This window comes from Pelophylax lessonae (genome assembly GCF_965119305.1).
Source record: "Pelophylax lessonae genome assembly, chromosome: 1".
NCBI classification, from domain to species: Eukaryota; Metazoa; Chordata; class Amphibia; order Anura; family Ranidae; genus Pelophylax; species Pelophylax lessonae.
The window spans coordinates 541,285,978-541,308,856 of record NC_138768.1 but is presented as its reverse complement, the minus strand read 5'-3'; the positions used below and the strand labels follow the sequence as shown (position 1 = coordinate 541,308,856).

At 43.7% G+C, this 22,879-nt stretch overlaps 1 protein-coding gene across 1 annotated transcript in view; it reads left to right on the top strand.

The window, feature by feature from the left end:
* Positions 1-22,879, top strand: part of KCMF1 (potassium channel modulatory factor 1) — a 146,110-nt gene that overhangs the window by 60,252 nt on the left and 62,979 nt on the right. The window contains exon 2 of the mRNA XM_082243256.1: positions 20,405-20,572. Coding sequence (XP_082099382.1) covers positions 20,405-20,572 — 168 coding nt within the window. The remainder of the gene's footprint in view (positions 1-20,404; positions 20,573-22,879) is intronic.

Below are 22,879 nucleotides of genomic sequence, written 5' to 3'. Positions count from 1 at the left end.
ATATACTGCGGCCATTACTAGTAAAAAAAAATAAAAATGCCATAAATCTATCCCCTAGTTTGTGGGCGCAATAAAAACCAAAAATATGTGGCAGAATACATATTGGCCGAAAATGTGTTTTTTTTTTTTTTTTTTTTTTTTTTTTTTTTTTTAATTGGCTGTGTTTTAGAACGGAAAGTAAACATATTTTTTTCTACAGTATTGCCGCTTTTTTTTTTTTTATAGTGCAAAAAATAACCGCAGAGGTGATTAACCGCTTCCATACAGAGCAGTTAGACACCCTTCCTGCCCAGACCAATTTTCAGCTTTCAGCACTCTCACACTTTGAATGACAATTGCTCAGTCATGCTACACTATAACCAAACAAAATTTTTATCATTTTTTTCACACAAATAGAGCTTTCTTTTGGTGGTATTTGATCACAACTGGGGTTTTTTTTTTTCGTGATATATGCAAAAAAAGAGCAAAAATTTTGAAAAAAAAACACTTTTTTTTAGTTTCAATTATGAAATTTTGCAAAAAATAAATTTTTCTTCATACATTTGGGCCAAAATGTATACTGCTACATGTCTCTGGTAAAATTAACCCAAATTAGTGTATATTATTTAGTCTGTGTGAAAGTTATTGAGTCTAGAAGCTATGGTACCAATTACTGAAAATTGATCACACCAGATGTACTGACTGCCTATCTCCTTTCTTGAGGCCCTGAAATGTCAGGACAGTACAAATACCGACCAAATGACCCCTTTTTGTAAAGTAGACAGTCCAAGGTATTTAGTAAGAGGCATGGTGAGTTTTTTGAAGTTGTAATTTTTTCCCACAATTCTTGGGAAAATGAAGAAAAAATTTTTTTTTTCTTTTTTTTCCCACAAAGTTGTCAATTTATAAGCTATTTCTAACACATAGCATGTACACTGCAAAAATTACACCCAAAAATACATTCTGCTACTCCTTCCGAGTATGGCGATACCACATGTGTGAGACTTTTACACAGCCTGGCCACAAAAAGAGACTCCACGTCCAAGAAGCACATTCAGGCGTTCTAGGAGCATAAATACACATAAAACTTTCTTACTACCTATCACACTTTTCAAGGCCCTAGAGCACCAATACAATGGAAAAGTCCACAAAATGACCCCATTTTGGAAAGCAAACACTCCAACGTATATTCTATGAGGCATTATGGGTCGTTTGAACATATCATTTTTTTCCACAGGTTTTTGGAAAATGTGGGAAAAAAATGAAAACTTTTTTTTTTTACACAAAGTTGTCAATTTATAGGATATTCCTAACACATAGCATGTACACAGCAAAAATGACACCCCAAAATACATTCTGCCACTCCTCCTGAGTATGGCAATACCACATGTGTGAGACTTTTTCACAGCCTAGCCATATAGAGGGGCCCAACATCCAAGGAGCATCATCATGCATCCTAGCCACTTGCCTAGGCCTATTTTTGACATTTGGTGTTTACAAGCTAAAATCAGTTGTTTTGCTAGAAAACTGCTTAGAACCCCCAAACATTATATATTTTTTTTAGCAGAGACCCTAGAGAATAAAATGGAGATTATTGCAATATTTTTTATCACACCGTATTTGCGTAGCGGTCTTCCAAACGCAATTTTTTTGGAAAAAATTCACTTTTTTTAATTAAAAAATAGGAAACCAGTAAAGTTAGCCCAATTTTTTTCCATAATGTGAAAGATAATGTTACGCCGAGTAAATAGATACCCAACATGTCATGTTTCAAAATTGCGCACGCTCACGGAATGGCGACAAACTTTGGTACTTAAAAATCCCCATAGGCGACAATTTAAAAATTTCTACAGGTTGCCATCTTTGAGTTACAGAGGAGGTCTAGGGCTGAAATTATTCCCCTTGCTCTAACGATCGCGGCGATACCTCACATGTGTGGTTTGAACACTGTTTACATATGTGGGCGGGGTTTCTGTATGCATTCGCTTCTGCGCGCGAGCTAACGGGGACAGGGCGCTTTAATTTTTTTTTTTTTTTTTTTTTTACTATTTATTTTATTTATTATTTTTTATTTTTACACCGTTTAAAAAAAAAAAAAAAATTGATCATTTTTATTTCTATTAAAAGAAATGTAAATATTCCTCGTAATAGAAATAGGCACGACAGGACCTCTTTTTTGTGAGATCTGGGGTCAAAAAGCCCTCAGATCTCACAAGTACACTAAAAAATAGAAAAAAAAAAAAAAAAATAATTATAATATAAAATGAAAAAAAAAAAAAAAAAAGGACCTTTAAACCGGTTGCTAGGCAACAACATTTTCCGTAGCTCCGGTCCTCCAAGACCATAGAGTCAAGTGAGGGCAAGCTTGCCCTCACTCGACATCCTGTCTGTGAGGATTCGGGACCGGATCGTTTTCCCCGCTGCCGGCGGGTCCGGTAAGCGGGGAAAAGGACCGGAACGCGTTGGGAGGGGGGGGGCGCCTCTTCCGCCATCCCGGAAGGGTGATCCCACGGCGAATCCGCCGCTGGGACCACCCTTATCGGAAAGCCAACCGTCCACCGTTTAAAAAAATACCAGGGTTATGGCAGCTATCTGCTGCCATAACACCGGTATTTAGGTTTAAACGGAGGACGTATATAAACCTTTTTGGACTTGGACATGGTGGCTGTATGAAGGGTGACAGGTACTCGGGTACTTTGTTGGGCAGGTGACAGGTACTCTGGTACTGATGAGCAGGTGGCAGGTACTCGGGTACTCCGATAGGCAGGTGACAGGCAGGTGATAGGTACTGATGAGTAGTACTCACTGACTGATAGGTGATAGGTGATACTGTACTGATGGGTACTGATGATCAGTACTGATACGTGATAGGTACTGATGAGTACTGATGAGTAGTGATGGGTACTGATGAGCAGGCGGCAAGTACTTGGGTACTTCAGGCGTCAGGTACTCTGATGAGCAGGTGGAAGGTACTCGGGTACTCTGATGGGTAGGTGACAGGTACTCAGGTACTCTGATGACGGGTACTCCGTTGACAGGTACTCAAAGTACCCGAGTACCTGTCATCAGAGTACCCGAGTACCTGTCATCAGAGTACCCGAGTACCCGTCATCAGAGTACCCGAGTACCTGTCATCAGAGTACCCGAGTACCCGTCATCAGAGTACCCGAGTACCTGTCATCAGAGTACCCGAGTACCCGTCATCAGAGTACCCGAGTACCTGTCATCAGAGTACCCGAGTACCCGTCATCAGAGTACCCGAGTACCCGTCATCAGAGTACCCGAGTACCCGTCATCAGAGTACTCGAGTACCTGTCATCAGAGTACCCAAGTACCCGTCATCAGAGTACCCGAGTACCTGTCATCAGAGTACCCGAGTACCTGTCATCAGAGTACCCGAGTACCCGTCAGAGTACCCGAGTACCCGTCAGAGTACCCGAGTACCTGTCATCAGAGTATCCGTCATCAGAGTACCTGAGTACCTGTCATCAGAGTACCCGAATACCTGTCACCAGCCCATCAGAGTACCCAAGTACCTGTCATCTGAGTACCTGATGACAGGTACTCGGGTACTTTGATGGGCTAGTGACAGGTGCTCTTTATTGGGGGGGGGGGGCAATCAGTGTAGTTGGGGTGCACTGTAATTGGTAACTAGCTGTTACCACAATCTCCTCCTCACACAGGATCAGTGTGTGAGGAGGAGAACACGGTGACAGCTAGTTACCGTGTTCTCTGTTGACATTTGTGACCGGCTGTGATTGGACACAGCCGGTCACGTGGTAAAGAGCCAATTTCATTGGCTCTTTACCTAGATCGGGGATCGACTCTGTCCGAGGGACGAGCCTCGTCCCCGATCGCTGCTCTGCGCGCCCCCGGGGGCGCGCAATGCAGAGAGAACGAGCGGCTCGTGCTGGAGCCGCTCATGTGATCGGCTGTGATTGACACAGCCGATCACGTGGTAAACAGCCAATTTCTATTGGCTGTTTACCTTGATCAGTGATGGGCTATGTCCGAGGGACGAGCCTCATCCCTGATCGCGCCGCTGCGCGCCGCCGGGGGCGCGCAGTAGCAGCTAGAACGGGCCGACGTCATATGACGGCGGCCCGGATCTAGACAACCACTTTGCCGACGTCATTTTACATGACTCGGTATGGAAGTGGTTAAATACCACCAAAAGAAATCTCTATTTGTGGGGAAAGAGGACAAAAATTTGGGTACAGCATCGCATTACTGCGCAGTTGTCAGTTAAAGTAACGCAGTGCTGTATCGCAAAAAATGGCCTGGTCATTAAGGGGGTAAAACCTTTCCAGTCCAGAAGTGGTTAATTAACATTATTTAAAAGGCCAGTTTTACAGTGAAACGGTATTTTAAGTCTAGATAAGATACTTAATAGATATCAATTTCTAGCTCTTATAGATAGATAGCAATAATATTCATATTGCCTATAAAATGTTAAGCAATAAAAAACATTCACTAAAAATGCAGAGCTGTTACAGGTGATTATTAATAATGTAGGAATCCTGTCACTTTAACCTTCAAGAAGCATTCTAAAATATGAAGTTTTAGGGCAATGTCAGTCTAGAGCTTCTCCTGTCGTTGATTTTAACCGCTTGCCGACCGCCGCAAGTACATATACTGCGGCGGTCAGCCCCGTGCAGGCAAAGTGATGTATGGGTACGTCACTCGCCTGCGAGCCAATAGGGGGCGAGCGCGCGATGTCCGCCGGTCACTCGCGATCGTCAGTTACAGAGGGAGAAAGGCAGGTGGCTAATGTAAACAAAGCCGCCTGTCATTCTCCCCTGTGTAACAGTAGAGATCATACGGTCCTGCTATGTAGGATCGTAGATCTCTGCTGTTACATGAAAAGCCACATCCCTGCACAGTTAGAAACACGCCCCTAGGGACACACTTAAACCCTCCTTCTCCAATAAAGTTAACCCCTTCCCTGCCAGTGTCATTTTTACAGTAACAGTGCATATATATAGCACTGATTACTGTAGTAATGTCACTGGTACCCCCAAAAGTGCCAAAAATGTCAGTCAAGGGTCCGATCTGTCCGCCGCAATGTCGCAGTCCCGCAAAAAAAATCGCAGATCGCCGCCATTACTCATTAAAAAAAAAAACAACAAAAATGACAAAAATCTTTCCCGCAGTTAGTAAACGCAATAACTTTTGCGCAAACCAATCAAAATAAGCTTATTGCGATTTTATTTATTTTTTTTTTTTACCAAACATTTGTAGCAGAAAACAAATTCGCCTAAAATGTTAAAAAAAATTTTGATTTACATTTTTTTTGGGGAATTTCATATAAAAAAAATGTGAAAAATATTGTTGTTTTTGCAAAATTGTCGCTCTTTTTTTGTTTATAGCGCATGATCAAAAAATTGCACAGGTGATCAAATACCACCATAAGAAAGCTCTGTTTGTGGGAAAAAAAGGACGTCAAATTCGTTTAGGTACAGCATCGCACGACCAGGCAATTGTCCGTTAAATTCACGCAGTGCCGAATCGATAAAATAGGGCCTGGTGAGGAAGTTGGTAAAATCTTCCGGGGGTTAAGTGGTTAAGTATAAATCGCCCAGTTCATAAATCTTTGCATCATCTCAGTATGTAAGCTAGTAAGGAAAATTAAATTGTTTTGGAGATGCTTTTGTCTATAGGGACCAAAGATTTCAGATTACTCTAAGGTCCCTTTCACACGGGTGGTTGTTCTGCTGCTGGTTAAAGCATGTTTTGTTATTTTGAAATTTCAACACTCCTGGCACAAAGATTACTCACATTTTTATATTGCGTTTTATATGTGGTAGTAAATTTTTGCCTTTTGTATAGCAACTGTTTTTTTTGTACTGCGATTTACTGCGTTTATATACAGATAGTTGCGATACATCACTCCTGGGCACTGTTAACTTTATTTTTCTTGTATGTTATGAAAACTTTTCTAAGCGCAGTGTGTGAATGGGCCATAGGGATGCATTGTCTGCTACTGTCAATCACAGCCGAAGAGTCAAAAAGCAGAGCGGGGGTCGAGCTGCCACTCTGTGTGTCTTATGGACACATAGAGTGGGGCTCTGGAGCAGGCACGCAACAGTGACCCCTGAGCTAGCGGATGTCTATTGGGGGCACTGGCTGAAGATGAGGAGCCAGGAGAACCAGCAGAGGACCCGAAAAGAGGAGGATCGGGGCTGCTCTGTGCAAAACTATTACAGCGGGTAAGTTTGACATGTTTATTTTTTTTAAATTAACCTTTAATCTTCTCTTCTCTTGAATGCAGCAGCATAACTCCAATCTACCTACTTATTTCATCCTGTATTCCTTTGTACTCCAGAAAAAGGATTTTACAATAAGCCAAAAATTTTATTTTGCTACTTGTGGGGGTAGTACAAATGTGATGTTTGTTAAAGCGGTTTTAAAGGCATTTTTTTAAATACAGGGAGTGCAGAATTATTAGGCAAATTAGTATTTTTGAGGATTAATTTTATTATTGAACAACAACCATGTTCTCAATGAACCCAAAAAACCCATTAATATCAAAGCTGACTATTTTTGGAAGTAGTTTTTAGTTTGTTTTTAGCTTTAGCTATTTTAGGGGGATATCTGTATGTGCAGGTGACTATTACTGTGCATAATTATTAGGCAACTTCACAAAAATCAAATATACAGTATACCCATTTCAATTATTTATTTTTACCAGTGAAACCAATATAACATCTCAACATTCACAAATATACATTTCTGACATTCAAAAACAAAAACAAATCAGTGACCAATATAGCCACCTTTCTTTGCAAGGACACTCAAAAGCCTGCCATCCATGGATTCTGTCAGTGTTTTGATCTGTTCACCATCAACATTGCGTGCAGCAGCAACCACAGCCTCCCAGACACTGTTCAGAGAGGTGTACTGTTTTCCCTCCTTGTAAATCTCACATTTGATGATGGACCACAGGTTCTCAATGGGGTTCAGATCAGGTGAACAAGGAGGCCATGTCATTAGCTTTTCTTCTTTTATACCCTTTCTTGCCAGCCACGCTGTGGAGTACTTGGACGCGTGTGATGGAGCATTGTCCTGCATGAAAATCATGTTTTTCTTGAAGGATGCAGACTTCTTCCTGTACCACTGCTTGAAGAAGGTGTCTTCCAGAAACTGGCAGTAGGACTGGGAGTTGAGCTTGACTCCATCCTCAACCCGAAAAGGCCCCACAAGCTCATCTTTGATGATACCAGCCCAAACCAGTACTCCACCTCCACCTTGCTGGCGTCTGAGTCGGAGTCGGACTGGAGTTCTCTGCCCTTTACCAATCCAGCCACGGGCCCATCCATCTGGCCCATCAAGACTCACTCTCATTTCATCAGTCCATAAAACCTTTGAAAAATCAGTCTTGAGATATTTCTTGGCCCAGTCTTGACGTTTCAGCTTGTGTGTCTTGTTCAGTGGTAGTTGTCTTTCAGCCTTTCTTACCTTGGTCATGTCTCTGAGTATTGCACACCTTGTGCTTTTGGGCACTCCAGTGATGTTGCAGCTCTGAAATATGGCCAAACTGGTGGCAAGTGGCATCTTGGCAGCTGCACACTTGACTCTTCTCAGTTCATGGGCTGTTATTTTGCGCCTTAGTTTTTCCACACGCTTCTTGCGACCCTGTTGACTATTTTGAATGAAATGCTTGATTGTTCGATGATCACGCTTCAGAAGCTTTGCAATTTTAAGAGTGCTGCATCCCTCTGCAAGATATCTCACTAATTTTGACTTTTCTGAGCCTGTCAATTCCTTCTTTTGACCCATTTTGCCCAAGGAAAGGAAGTTGCCTAATAATTATGCACACCTGATATAGGGTGTTGATGTCATTAGACCACACCCCTTCTCATTACAGAGATGCACATCACCTAATATGCTTAATTGGTAGTAGGCTTTCGAGCCTATACAGCTTGGAGTAAGACAACATGCATAAAGAGGATGATGTGGTCAAAATACTCATTTGCCTAATAATTCTGCACTCCCTGTATTGCTCAGAACAGTCCTGAACTTCCTCTTCTGGAGTTCCTCTTCTCTTGTCTCCTCCTCTTCTGTGTCTTCCCCCATAGCAAGCACTTGCTTTGTGGGCAGGCTTAATTCTGAGCGGGGCTGTGTGTGTATTGACACGCATCGCATGGCTTGGCCCCGCCTCCCGCTGTCTGCTCACAGGATTTGACTGAGAGCAGCAGGAGCCAATGGCTCACACTGCGCTCAGCCAACCTTGTGAGAACAGGGAGAAAGGAGAGAAGACGGGTAGACCGACACAGTGCTAGATTGATACAGGACTCAAGTGAGTACTTTGAGGGTGTGGCAAAACAAGGGTCAAAATGTTGTGTTGTTTTTTTTTTTTTTTTTATACTTTTAATGCAGGGAATACATTAAGGTAAAAAAAAAAGTTTTACCATTTAGAACCACATTCACCCCTTCCCGCCTGCGCTATAGGCGAAATATGGCTACACCTGGGCTTACTTTGCTGGGAGGGTCATCGTCCGGTGATCTTTCGTTCCCCCTGCAGCGTGTGGGCGGTGCATTTAGTGATAGCCGAGTCCTTCAGACTTGGCTGATCACAGGTCGGGGTGAAGGGCCAATCGCCACTTGATCAGCTGTGTCTAATGACATCTGATCACTGATGTCAACACAAGCCAGTTATTGTCTTTTCTTTCCTCACGCTAACATTGTAAGGAGAGATGAGAGCCAATAACCAGCTTGTGTTAAAAGACGTTGTAAGGGTCCTTTTACATGAACGATCCGATCAGATCCGCCTGTCAGTTTTTCAGGCGGACCTGATCGGATGCTCCATGCATCCCTTTGGGGCAGCGAAGACATCTCCGCTGACACCCGCTGGTATCCGCTTCCGATCCTATCCACAAAATCCGGACAGATGGAAACCCTATTTTCCATCTGTCTATCGGATCGGATGAGAACGGACAGGCGGTCCGTTCTCATCCAATCTCCCCATAGAGGACAGCGGGAAATCTGACAGCTCTGTCTCCGCACACAGAGTGGAGATGGAGCTGTCATCAGCCTGCTCCGCGGGGATCGGCGAATCGATCCCCCGCTGAGCAGATCGGACCTCATTGGACACACCGCCGTGTGAAAGGACCCTTGCAGATAATCAGGGCACTGATTATCAGTGCCGCCTCATCGGTTCCCATCAGTGCAGCCTCATCAGCGCATATTAGTGTAGGAGAAAAATTACCGGTTTGCTAATTTCTTTTACAAACTATGCAAAATGTTTTGTTTTTTTATTTAAAAGTTTTCTGTCTTTTATTCGTTTGCTTAGCAAAAAATAAAAAATCCAGTGAGGTAGTTAGAAAAATGCTTCTCTGAACGAGACGTTATATCCCATGTATTTGATAACGATCTTAGTGGTTGAAACGCCTCATTCAGTGGAGTGTTGCATGGTTTTTATACAGATTATCATAAAGTATTATGGGTTATATTCTGGCCGTAGTTTCAAACTTGTCAACGTGGAGGAGCAGTTGGATTTTGCACCTCAGATCCATCTCCAGTAAGATCAAATGAAGGGTGACCTGGTTTTAACATTTATTTGGTTTGTTAACCTGGAGAAAAAAGTGCAGTTAAAGAATGTGTTGCTTAAGGTACTCAGACAAATTTCTTGTTTTTAATTATTACTAAAAAAAAAAAAACAGACATATTTCACCCTTTTTATTAAGACTCTCATGAAATTGAAACAAAAAAAAAAAAGCTGCTGCATTTTTAAAGGCAGACATCTAGAAGTGCCAGTACATGCCTTCATTGGCCTCCCAAACTCTTGTCCTAGCTGATTGCCAGGCCATTCTGAAGGGCAAACCTTGGTAGTCTCTTTAGTGCTGGTCACACATATGCGATGTCAGACATCGCATGTGATTCGCAGCGCACTGCTCTGCAAATCGCATGCGATGTCCGTGCGTTGTGAATTCAGCCATACAGATTGCATGGCTGAATTTGCATCACATTTGGGCCAAAGTCCCACAGGACCCTTTTTTTGGTCCGCACCAGAAGCATGGGTGTTCACACCTATGCAATCCGATTCTTGTCCGAACTGACAGTTCGCACTGTGATATGCAAACTGATCTAAGGGTGTCGATAACTTTGTGTTGACACCCCCAGCGATTTGCATATGGCAGTGTGAACTGCGTGCGAGTTGAGTGCTATGTGGGGACCCGCAGTGGATTCGAAGGGTTCCCGCATCACATGTGTGAACTGGCACTTAAAATGCCCTCTAAAAAGCACATATGTTGGCATTTCATCTGTATGCTGAATACTGTCGCAAAGCTTATCCTGTGTATGTATTCCTAGAAGTTTGCCAATTATCTAAGGGCATGTTAACAATTCCTATTTGGCATTACTGTATAATAAAACGGTTTTCAAATATTTCCAGTGATGCCATTTTGGTTTTATGTTGCTATTGTCTGACAACCCTGAACACTTTCACTGATTGTGAGATTAATAAATAAAGCAGTTCTGTAACTGAGACCTTGTGGCTTGTGTATTTGCTGCTTGGAAACTGGTCTGGGCTTGCTTTCTCTGCTGTAGAAATTGTCAGATGCATCATTAATATGGTAAGGACTTTTGTTTCCCTAGCATTTGCTGGGCTGAGAGTTTCCATGGCCATGCTGAAACAAACGCTGCAAAACACATTCATAACCTGTTGGTCTGCATCTTTTAAGAACTTGGAAGAAAATTGTGTCTAAAACAAGTTCAGTTTGACAAATGAAATATTTTGTGTGCCAGAAGATATTCCATTTATTTTTTAGTGGCTTTTGCTGAGAGATACTTATGTATATCCAGCAGTACAAGATTAGGATAGAACCGCTATGGGTAATCCACATTGCTGGTATAGGAAGTTGGAACATTGATTTGGTCATATTGTTTTTAGTTCAGAATGCCTAAAGTCGTATTAGTCCCCGTTCACATGGGTGCAACTTATCATGCGATTTGACAGGTCAAAATCGCATAAGTAGCACCCTATTGTTGGCAATGGAATCAATCAAATTGGTGCGGTGCCGCACCGATTTGAAAAAAGAAGATTTCCTGCACTGTTTTTGGTGATTTTTAGGTGCGACTTGCATAGACCTCTGTGCATGATGATGAAATTGCACAGATGTCAACGACATCGCACCTGAAGTCATAGTGATACGTGGCTTTAAAATCATGCGATTTCAAGTGAAGCTGCACGATTTCAAAGCTGAATTTAGTGTGAACAAGGGCTTAAACCCAAAAGCAAACATTTATTAAATTGCAGATTGCCAATTAGTGATGGCTGCATTCGTTTTCTTGTTCAGGCTTTCTTTCCTTTCTAATTACCTGGTGATCTGACCAGTAGGTCTATTATTTTTTTTAACAGAACAAAGTGTTCTCCAGATGTAGCAATTAAAAGCTTGGGATGAACCATGACAGGAGTGCTTACAATGATCAGCATTTATTTATTTTTGTAAAACCTTTAACCCAAAAGGAAAAACTGCTTGCTATTGCCTAAAAAGTGTTATATGTACTAGCAGATTTAGATACACTAACACGTTGAACCCAAACTCCAGCTAACACTTCTCCCTATTAACAGTTCTGCTGTCCATAGGTGCTCCTGTGCTCTTTCATCCAGATTGGGGACATTCTATGAGTTTACACCAGGAATTGCACAGGAACACACTGTGCATTCCTGTGCGATTTTATGTGTGGTGGGATTTGAGCCCATTCACTTCAAATGCATGCACTACTTTAAAAAAACACTCTTTAATACCACTTTATATATAAGGTGTGCATCTATTCCAAGATGGCGTGGTGGACTGTCAGGAGTGGTGCCCGCTCGTTTTCACAGGTGGGGTGAGTAGTGTCCCCCCTCTCCTCTGGGGAAATATTAGGGTGGACGCGGGCCATTCCTCAGGTTGGTAGGCCCCGTTTGTGCCCTTCCTTCCCTCATGGTTCCCCCCCCAGCGGGGTTCCCCTGTACTGGTCACTCTCACCTACCCCCCCCCCTTAGTCCCCTCTCGGGGTGCACTGGCTGTATTGGGTGTGGGGTGTCCTGGTGATGGGCTGGAGGGAGGCGGAGAGCATCACCGGCGACTCGCTTTTTGAGGTTCCTGCGGCGATTGGCTGCAAGGGGGGTCTTTGTGAGGGCCCCACTGGTGGACTAGAAGTACCTGTATGGGTCCCTGGGTGCCACGCTGTGCCGCCATTTTCTTGTGGATGGCTGTGTTCAGCTTCGGCGGCCATGTTTGTGTAGTCCAGCGGCAATGTTTTTGGAGTTTCCCAAATTAAGTCAATGCAGCGGCCATATTCTTGTAGCCTGTGGAGCGGTGATGCGGCGGTGGACGCTTCCTCCTCTTTTTCTGATCGCAGCATGGCAAGCAGCTTGGCGCTCTGTGTCCAGCCCTGAATAGGTGGTTATTCCCTGCGGGTATACAGCTCCCTCTTCTGCTATAGCAGCGCCGCTGGTGCGCTGGGTCTTGCAGTCCGGGGTTTTTTGCAAAAAAGAAAAACGTTTTTATCTTATTTTTTTCCTTGCATTTTAAGGGTGGCCTCTGATTTAATCATGGAGTCCCTGGAGAAGCTAATGCCTACTGACCCCACTCACAGAAGCTGCAGCACCCTCTGGGTCTCGGTCTGCCCTGGCGGCCATGACAGTGGTCCCACAGTCACTTGTACCAAAGGCTGATATGGCTTTTCAAAAGCGGTCTAGCAAGAAGCGCCCTCTGCCCTCACCTGTATCCTCTGCCTCCTCAGAGTCTGAGGTGGATTTGGTCGCCGTGGACACGAGTCCACACACCCTGAGTGCTCTTACAGTGAGGATGGTTCCTCTTCCACTAAGGCCGCGCAAAAAAGGGCGCTTGTGGAGGCACCGATTGTATCATTGTGGGAAACTTTAAACTTGGAGGACACAGCTTCTGCTGCGTCGGTGCAATTTGGCACCTGTAGGCCGTCCAAGGGGACTAAGGTATTTCCCTTTCCTGCTTATTTCGACAAGCTTGTCGCTAGTCGGTGGGGATCCCTGAAACGCATGGTTGGAATACCGACGCAATTCGCCAGGAGATATCCTTTTGAGGAGTCTCTTTTGATGAAGCTGACAGTTCCAGCGGTGGTGGACTCTCAGGTTTCCAGATTAAATAAGGCCACGCTCCTTCCGGTGGAAGATTCCTCATCTTTTAAGGACCCTGTGGACTGAAGCTGAAGCTCTGGTCCGATACCTTGTCACCTGTGGTGGTTTCAAATTTGAGGCGGGTGTTTGCCATCACCTTGGTCTCCCAGACCTTAACGAATTGGGCAAAGCTACTACGCCAGGATCTGGAAGGGGATCAACGTCCTACTGAGTTGGCGGATCTGTTGATATAGAGGCTACAGTAAATCTATGGTTGACAGAGTGCCTGTATCTGTTGGTTGGCAGAGTGTCTGTGACTGCAGTGATGCTCCTCCGCATGATTTGGTTGAAGTACTGGTCGGCTGACTAGGCTTCCAAAAAGGTGCTGACTGATCTACATTTTGCAGGAGACCATTTGTTCGGTGCTTTTATGGAAGAGATCGTTAAAGGTCTTACGGGAGGTAAGAGTACTCTGCTTCCACAGGTTGCCAAGAGCCTCGTCGTAAACGCTGTCCTTTCTTCTCGGCTCACAAACGGCCCTTTCATTCCCCGGGCGCGCAGAACAAAGGGACAAAAGTCCACCCGTACCTTTGCGGGAGGTCCCAAGAGACCCTGTGCTGGTAAGTCAAAAGCGGGTTCCACTAGTTCCGCAGACAAGCCCTCCTCTGCCTGAAGGGGCGCCCTCATGCGTATCTGGGGTGGAGGGACTTCTTCACTTTTTCCAAACCCGTGGACCTTGCTCATTCAAGACAAATTGGTCCACGAGTTGATTCGGTTCGGTTACAAGATTGAGTTTCGGTCCCCACTTCCGGCAAGGTTGTTTCCTTCCAACTTGTGCCTGTCAGCTAAAGGGCCTTTATGGGGCGGTGCAGGATCTACTGTCACAGGGAGTAATTGTCATGGTTCCAGAGTTGGAAAGTTTTCAGAGATTCTATTCATATTTGTTTACTGTTCCCAGGAAGGAAGGCAAGGTCCGTCCAATTTTGGATCTCAAGGCCCTGAATTGCGTTGTGCGGGTTCAGAAATTTGGAATAGAGTTTATTCGCACAATGGTGGCATCCCTTCATCAAGGGGATTTTCTGGCCTCTCTCGATATCAAGGACGCTTGCCTTCATATCCCAATATATGTAGGGTATCAGGGTTTTCTTCATTTTGCCGTGGGAGAGAAACATTATCAATTCTTGGCATTACCTTTTTGTCTCACCTCAGCTCCTCGGGTGTTCACAAAAGTGTTGGCCCCGGTGTTACCCTTGCTCAGGCAGAGGGGGATAGCAGTACTGGAGTACCTGGACGATCTCCTTCTGAGAGCAGAGTCTCCGTCTGTCTTAAAAGACGATCTGGACATCACTGTGCGAACTCTGAATTTTCAGAAATCCGCTCTGACTCCATCCAACAAGCTTACTATCTGGGCCTGACTTTGGATTCAGCCTCAGCCAGGGTGTTTCTCCCAGGGGCGAAAACTGCTGAAGTTGCAGCATGCGATTCGGCTCCTGTTGTCCAACCGCTGATCGTCTCTTAGGACGTGCATGCAAGTGCTGGGCTTGATAGTCTCCACTTTCGAGGCGGTTCTGTTTGCTCAGTTTCATACCAGGCCTCTGCAAAAAGGAGATTCTTGCCAAATGGAACAAGAATCCTCTGTTTTGACAAACTGATCCTGTTGAGTCGGGGTACGAGAGGATCTTTGCTTTGGTGGCTCCGTTCCCCGGCACTTCGACAAGGGAAGTCCTTTCTCCCCCTGTACTGGACAGTGGTTACCATGGATGCCAGCCTGTCTGGGTGAGGAGGTGTCTTGAGCACTGATTTGGCTCAAGGGGTTTGGACTCGGGAGGAGTCCAGTCTGCCAGTTAATATCCTGGAGCTTCGGGCGATCAGGCTTTGCCTGTCCTAGTGGACAGATCGTCTGCAGGGGTATCCGGTAAGGATTCAGTCAGACAATGCCTCGGCTTTGGCAGATGTCAATCATCAAGGGGGCACAAAAAGTGCCCTGGCTACCAGAGAAGTTGCCGGCATTTTAAGGTGGGCAGAACGTTATGTTCCAGTCCTCTCTGCTGTGCACATTCCAGGAGTGGAAAATTGGCAGGCGGACTACCTCAGTCGGCAGGCCCTGAGACCGGGCGAATGGTCTCTTCATCCGGAAGGGTTTCAACAACTATGTCTCCGGTGGGGGACTCCCAATGTGGACTTGTTGGCCTCCCGCCTCAACCAGAAGGTTCAGAAGTTTGTGGGAAGATCTCGGGATCCCTTGGCAGACGCCGCAGAGGGACAGTATCGTATGATTTACGCTTTTCATCCACTACATTTTCTGCTGAGGCTTCTGCGCAGAATCGAGGCAGAAGGGATTCCAGTCATTCTGGAGACTCCAGACTGGCCTCGTCATTCTTGATACGCAGGATTCGTAAGGCCTCTAGCCTATGTTCCTTGGAGACTCCCTCTCAGAGAAGATCTTTTGTCTCAAGGGCCGATCTTCCATCCTGCTTTATGGTCGCTGGCTTTAACAACCTGGCTATTGAAAGCCAGGAACTGAAGGACAGAGGGTTGTCGGATATGGTGACTCCTACTCTGTTAAAAGCTAGAAAATTGAATTCTACTTCTAGAAAGATTTATCATAGTCTGGAGGGCATACATTTCTTGGTGTGATTCTTGGGGGGGGGGTTCTATCTGTTCCTTTTCGGTGTCCCGTCTGCTGGAGTTTATACAACAAGGTGTAGATAAACGTATGGCTCTGGTCACCATCAAGGGCCAGATTTCTGCTTTGGCAAATTCGTTTTCAAACGACCGTTGGCTACAAACTGTCTGGTAAGGTCTCTGGTACCTCGGTGGGATCTGTTTGGTTCTGTCGGTTCTTCAAAGACTGCCGTTTGAAAATATCTGTGAACTTCCTCTGTTCCCTTTTAAGGCGCATTCTATGAGGGCGCTCAGTGCCTCCTGAGCCTTCTGTCATCAGTCGTCCGTGGTTCAGGTGTGCAAGGCGGCCACATGGTCATCTGTGCATACAATGCCTTGCGAAAGTATTCGGCCAATTTTTCAGTTTTTTATTTGTTAACAAAGTTTGAAATATCCAATAAATTTCGTTCCACTTCATGATTGTGTCCCACTTGTTGATTCTTCCCAAAAAATTACAGTTTTATATCTTTATGTTTAGAAGCCTGAAATGTTGCAAAAGGTCGCAAAGTTCAAGGGGGCTGAATACTTTCGCAAGGCACTGTACATTCACCAGGTTTTACAAGGTGGATGTCCTAGCATCAGCAAATGCTGCGTTCGGCCGCAAGGTTTTTCAGGCTGCTGTTGCAGAGGCTCCTGCCTCTTGAGGGTGTATTCTTTCAAGGTGTTGAGCTCCTGGTTTACCTGGTTGGCTATGTTTAGCCCTTTTTGGGAATTATGTGCATTGCTGTGCTTTTCCCACTTCTCATGTTGACACTGCTTTGCGATGTCCCCAGAGTCAAAGAAGATATGGAGTGATGTCCGCCAATTAGAGCTGCACGATTAATCGTAACAGAATTGAGATCGCGATTCACTCCCCCTGACGATCTTAACATGACACTTGCTTGATTCTTTACATAACTATGAGGGAGCAGCTGTCAAAAAAAAAAAAAAAAAAAAAAAAAGAGCCTCCCGCAAAAGCCTATCAGCATTAGTCTCCCACTGAACTGTAAACACAAATGATTACATTGTATCTTTTCTTTCCCTCTGCCGGAGGAAGGAAGTTTAACCTCTTAAAGACTAAACCTTTTTTATACACTTGTTGCTTGCAAGTTAAATCAGTTTATTTTTCCTAGAAAAGTAGTTAGAACCCCCAAACATTTATATATATATATATATATATATTTTTTTAGCAGAGACCCTGCAGAATAAAATGGTGATTGTTGTAAATTTTTATGTCACACTGTATTTGCGCAGCAGTCTTTCAAACGCAATTAATACACTTTAATAAAAAAATAAAAAAAATAAAACCGTAAAGGTATCCCAATTTTTTTTATAATGTAAAAGATGTTACACAGAGAATCGTGAGAGAATCGTGATCTTTATTCCAAGCAAAAAAAATCGCGATTCTCATTTTGGCCAGAATCGTGCAGCTCTACCGCCAATGAACAAAAGAAAAAACTGGAATGTTGTCTTGCCGTAAAGTCCTTTTCTCTGATGTTCATTAAAGGACACAGCAAACACCCCTCTAATTTGAGTTGGGTTATGTATTCTTCTGACACTGCTTGTTACAAATTGAAGTCCTATAGCAGGAAGTGTAAAGTATACCCCCTAGGATGACCCTAGGGGTGTAGTCAAGTTTTGTTTCCACCTAGTCCTACTCCTATGGAGAGCAGCATAACCCCAGAGTCAAAGAAGATATGGAGCTATGTTCGTCAATTAACATCAGAGAAAAGGATTTTACAGTAAGACAAAAATCCAGTTTTTCCCTTGCTTTCAGCATTTTCCTCAAACTGCAAGGAAAAATCTGGCAGGGATTAATGAGAATGTACACTTTATATGTAAAGTACTGTGTAAATTGTCAGCCTTATAGCGTAATATACTATATTGTACCCAATATGCGATTTGTTAACTCCCCCCTTCCTGATTTGGGAGTTATTTCAAGTTTGCTCAAGTGTTGATTGTTGTTTTAACTACTTGCTACCTGCCCACAGTAGATTCACTGCAGACGGGTAGCACAGGCAGGTTGGACATTTTGCCTGTAGACTGCTGCGTGTCTTCCGTGTTTGGGGTGCACATATGTGTGTAACATGCTGCTAAAGGTGTCCTGTTTGATTGCTTATGGCGCTGCTCAAAGTAGAGGTGAAAGCATATTGCTATGTTAATGGAAAGGGGAAAAGATTGACAATATTCCAAACAAGCCCAGGGGAATAAACGAGAAAGAGCAGCCTAGCCTACATGTCGCCTCCAAACCACACACCCTAATGCAATTTGTCCCACCCACTGGGGCTTAATCATAGGGTGGGCAGGACGGAAAGCATCAGGTTGTGTGGTTTGGTGGAGACATGTAGGCTGAGGCCGCTCTTCATTGTTTATTCACCTGAGTTGTTTGGAAGTAGCAGCGATGCTCCTAAGGTGAACTTCTCCTTTAAAGTTGGGATCCCTCCAAAGTCTGGACCAGCTGAGTGATGTCAGTTGACAGCAGATTTTAGCCTGCTGTTGGCTGAAAAGGGGTCACAGGAGTGCAGAACTAAGTGCACGTCTGTGACCCCCAGAAAAAGTAGGGTTAAAAGAGCTTTGGCCTTCTCCTTTAACATACATAATCCTGGTAACATTTCAGAAGGGTAACAAAACCTTTTTATGAGAAAAAACAAAAACAAACTTAAAATGTAACTATTTAGTTTTGGCTACAGTAGAGAGGGAATAGAACACCTATCAGTTTTTGTTGCTGTCTGTGTCCCCATTGGAGAGATTTACCCTCTCTATTTGTCCTGTTTACCATTATTGATAGTGAAAGTAAAAGAAAATCCCAAACTTTTGGTTTACTTTAGTATGCCAATAGAGGGGAAATCTTCCAATGATGACACTAGTTCTGGTGACCCTGAAAACACACCTGGATATAGAACTGTCCAGTTGGGACATAGCAATAAAAACCTTGCAACGTTTCTAACCCTTCTGCACTAAAGAAAAGTTTCTTGGACTATAGATATTGACTGACTGATTCCATGAAATCCGTATACCCGCTATGGGATAATTTGCAAATCTTTATACACAAATGATTGTATGGTGCAACAAGTGTGTAAGAGCCCGTTCACACTGGGGCGACCTGGTCGCCTGACAGGTCGCCGTAGGTCGCCTTCCATAGAGAAGCTGCGGACCCGTTCTAATAGGAGCAAAACAAGTCGCTCCAACTTAGAAAAAGGGTCCGGAGCTTCTTTGGGGCGACCAGGAGCGACCTGCATAGACTTCAATTATATGAAGTCCGTGCTGGCCGCTCCGAGGTCGCGGTGCGAGCAGCGCGCCGCGACTTCACAGGTCACCCCGGGAAGTAGCGTCGCCCCAGTGTGAACGGGGTCTAAAAGTCATATGAAGATACGTTAAAATAAAATATTGCAATAATATCTCAAAATATCGAGAACTATGCTGTTAGAAGTTAACGGAATGCTCTCGTGAAACACAAATTATTCTTTAATTTGTCTGTGGTTTTTGTGAGCATGTGAAATTTGATTTAACCTCTTCCCTCTGGCCGCACGCATATAATGAAGCCTCTTGGCAGGTAGGCTTTAACGCCGAATGGCCACATATATGCTGCTATATGTGAACAGTCTACTGTGCTGAGAGCACGCTCCCTGCATGCTCATGACCTAGTAACTGAAGTGTCACAATAAACTCCCAATGCATATTTGCTATAGGGAGCTTTCGATCATGTGACTGCTGTGACAGCCAATCACAGCAGTCACATAATCAGAATGCCCATCTCCCGGCATTTCAATCCACTGGGAGGCGGTAGTGGGAAGGGGTTAACAGCCCATCTTATCTTTTAAGGCTGCTTTCACACTGTTGCGGTGCTGTTTTCCCACACCATGGGTGCAGTATAGCTTACGCTTGTGTTTGGAGCGGATTGGCTGTACTTTGGCATGGAGTATATTGTGTACTGCGTGTTTGGTACCCTTTCTGAAAGCGCACCAACACGTGGGACACAATATAACTCAATGGGAAAGCACAGCTGCAAACATGCAGGTCAGCTGCGCACCTCAGGAAACCAGCACTGCAGCAGTGTGAAAGCAGCCAAAAGTGGGGTACACACTATAAGAAAATCGGGCGAACTATTGTCTGTCTGATTTTCCTCGTTGTATCACAGCAAATTGGTACCGATGAACGAAAATTCGTACAAATCATTCTTGTATGACAAAGGCTTTTCTTGTTTGTTTCTGATCGGTCTTTCTTTTCTGATTTTTCTTGTATAAAAATTGTACGAAAACAGTACACATTAAATGAAAATCGTTAGTTTTTTCCTGTATGAGAAAAATTTTGGAGTTTGTCCCTTTGAGAATTTTCGTATGAAAATTCTGAATCATCTGTAGAAAGTTCTGTACACACTATACGAAAATCGTATGAAAATTCTTTGAACGAAAATGTTCGCCTGATTTTCTTAAAGTGTGTACGAGCCTTAAGGCCCATGTCGCACGGGCAAATAAATGACCACTCTACCTAATAAGCCATTCCTTTGTTTGCCTAAGCACTGTATAATTTCAAAGCATGAAGGGAGTGGCATGTTTCTTGTCTGGTCAGGGCATATGTAACACCGTAGAAGGTGAGTGGATCTAGAATCAGTAGAGTGACATGAACCCAATGCTTCGTATTTCAAACCGTTTACATTTATTTCTTAAAAAACTTTCATTTTTTCTTTCTTCTGTGCAGGTGTCAGCTGCGATGCATGTTTAAAAGGAAACTTCAGAGGCCGACGATACAAGTGTTTAATTTGCTACGATTACGATTTGTGTGCATCTTGCTATGAAAGTGGTGCAACGACGACCAGGCATACAACTGACCATCCAATGCAGTGCATATTGACAAGGGTAGACTTTGGTATGTATTCTATTTTACAAAAATATTGTCTTAATTGTACAATACAGGAAATCATTCCTTACCTATCATTGGAAAGTTATCACAATAGATGCAAGGCTAGGGAGGAGTGTTCAAATCAAGGAAAACTAAGATCGCTATCAACATCTTAGTGCTCAGAGCAGTCAGGTTGACCCTGCAGCACTGGACCCCCACTTCTGAGAGACACCCAATCGGGGTGTAGTCAGACAGGGCCTTGACAGTGGCCTTCGTCAGCCATCAAGGGGGCACCAGGAGTTGAGCTACCTCTAGTGAACCAGATTATCTGTTATATAGAAAAGTCCCCAACTATTCGGAACCCAGGATGTAGGTTGCCATCGTCCATATTTTGATACAAAAAGCAAGAAAAACCCCCCTTGGGTGGGACTATGTACGGTACCACACATCCAATAAGTATAAAATTAGAATTTTATTCAATATATTAAAAAACATCAGTGGATAATAGTGTGCCAAAGTATGCAATGCAAAACAGACAGAAAAACAGATACAAGGTATAAAACCAAAGTAATAGAATTAAAACGCCGCCAGTGATACACGGACAGGCTTTGTTTTGGCACCTCTGTGTGCCATATCACACTGCCCCAGACACTTAACATTGGACATACTTATCCATACATATGCGATTTCCCGGAAGTATGGGTTAGTCCTGCTATGCCATTTAACTGATTGTATCATACATACCTCAAAGACTTCTGATACAGGGTGCTCGCCAAGGGACAATTTTCTGCCTAGCCCATTTTTGGGATCCTTGTGAGACCCTAGGGGGATTTTGCGGCTACCATACACAGGCAGTACCACCTCGCTGGCATCGTCATCCACAGCACTCTCTCTCCTCCATCTGCTCTTTACGGCTCTTCACTGTATACAGCCAGCTTGCTGCCTTGAATATTTATCTGGAAATCACAATACTCCATCTATACACACCTGAAGAATGGTGATCCCACCTAAAACGCGTCGGATTTGGAGAATTTCCATATGCCTATTCACATTTCCTGATTTATACCGTATACTAGCCGCTGTTTTGTTTTAATTCTATTACTTTGGTTTTATACCTTGTATCTGTCTGTCTGTTTTGCATTGCATACTTTTGCACACTATGATCCATTGATCTTTTTTAATATATTGAATAAAATTATATTTTTATACCTTTTTGGGTGTGTGGGTAGCCTACATAGTCCCACCCAATGGTTTTTTTCTTGCTTTCAGATCATCCGTTGGACAGAAAGTCACTTCCCAGGATGCAGACTGCAGAGTATCTCAGCAGCCATTGCCTGTATCAAGGGGAATGAGCCCTTCATCCAGATTTCTATAATATGACATGCCAAAAATGAGGGATTCAAACGTGGATCCCCAAGCTCTCAGATTCAACAAGAAATGACCTCTTCTTATTGCCAGAACCAGGTACCTTCTAGCTCTAGCCTCATATGCCTTGCTAATACACTGGTCTGAGTTTAGGCTATTTTATACCTTCCCTCCAGTGTGAATCCTACCTTGTCTGCTCGAGAAAATAGAGCAAGAGAGGAAAATGTTTCTAATTGTACCAAATTGGCCCAGAAGAATCTGGTACACAGATATACTGTACTAAGAGTTCTAGTAGACAACCCCTAAACTCTTCCCATGAGACTAGATCTGATATCTCAAAGCCCTCTATTCCATGCTGCTTCTCAGTTTTTGGCTTTAATGGTATGGCTGTTGAAACCCAGGTATTACAGAATAGAGGGGGTTTTTGAGTCTGTGGTTCCTTCCCTTGTTAAAGGCAAGAAAAACCTTTTCCAGGAAAACATGTTCTCGCACCTGGAAAAAAGGTTTTGCCTGGTGTGGAGACACACTTCAATCTTGAAGTTTACTCAGTGTCTTGCATTCTGGCCTTCCTATAATCAGGTCATGACCCGAAAGCAAACATTCATTATATTTCAGCTTCTTTCTTTTATTTTCCCATGGTGATCCAGTCAGTAAGTCTTTTTTAAGTTGTCCTGCAGATGTAGCTGCTACAAAAAAAAAAGGAGAATTTCTGCGCTAAAGGATGAACATAAGTATTAAACCGAAAAGAAAAGCTGCTGACACTAGACCAACAGACGGTGATCCAATACATAAAAAAATACAAATATAATGTAGCGCTAATCAATGTACTTAAAGTGAATAGTACAAAAACATCATGAAAGTGTGATATATTCTGAAGAATGAAACAATATGACATGGGATAAGTCCCAAAAAGGCAATATTGTGAATGAAGTCCCAAAACAAAAAATAAGTGTAGATTTCCAAAATGCA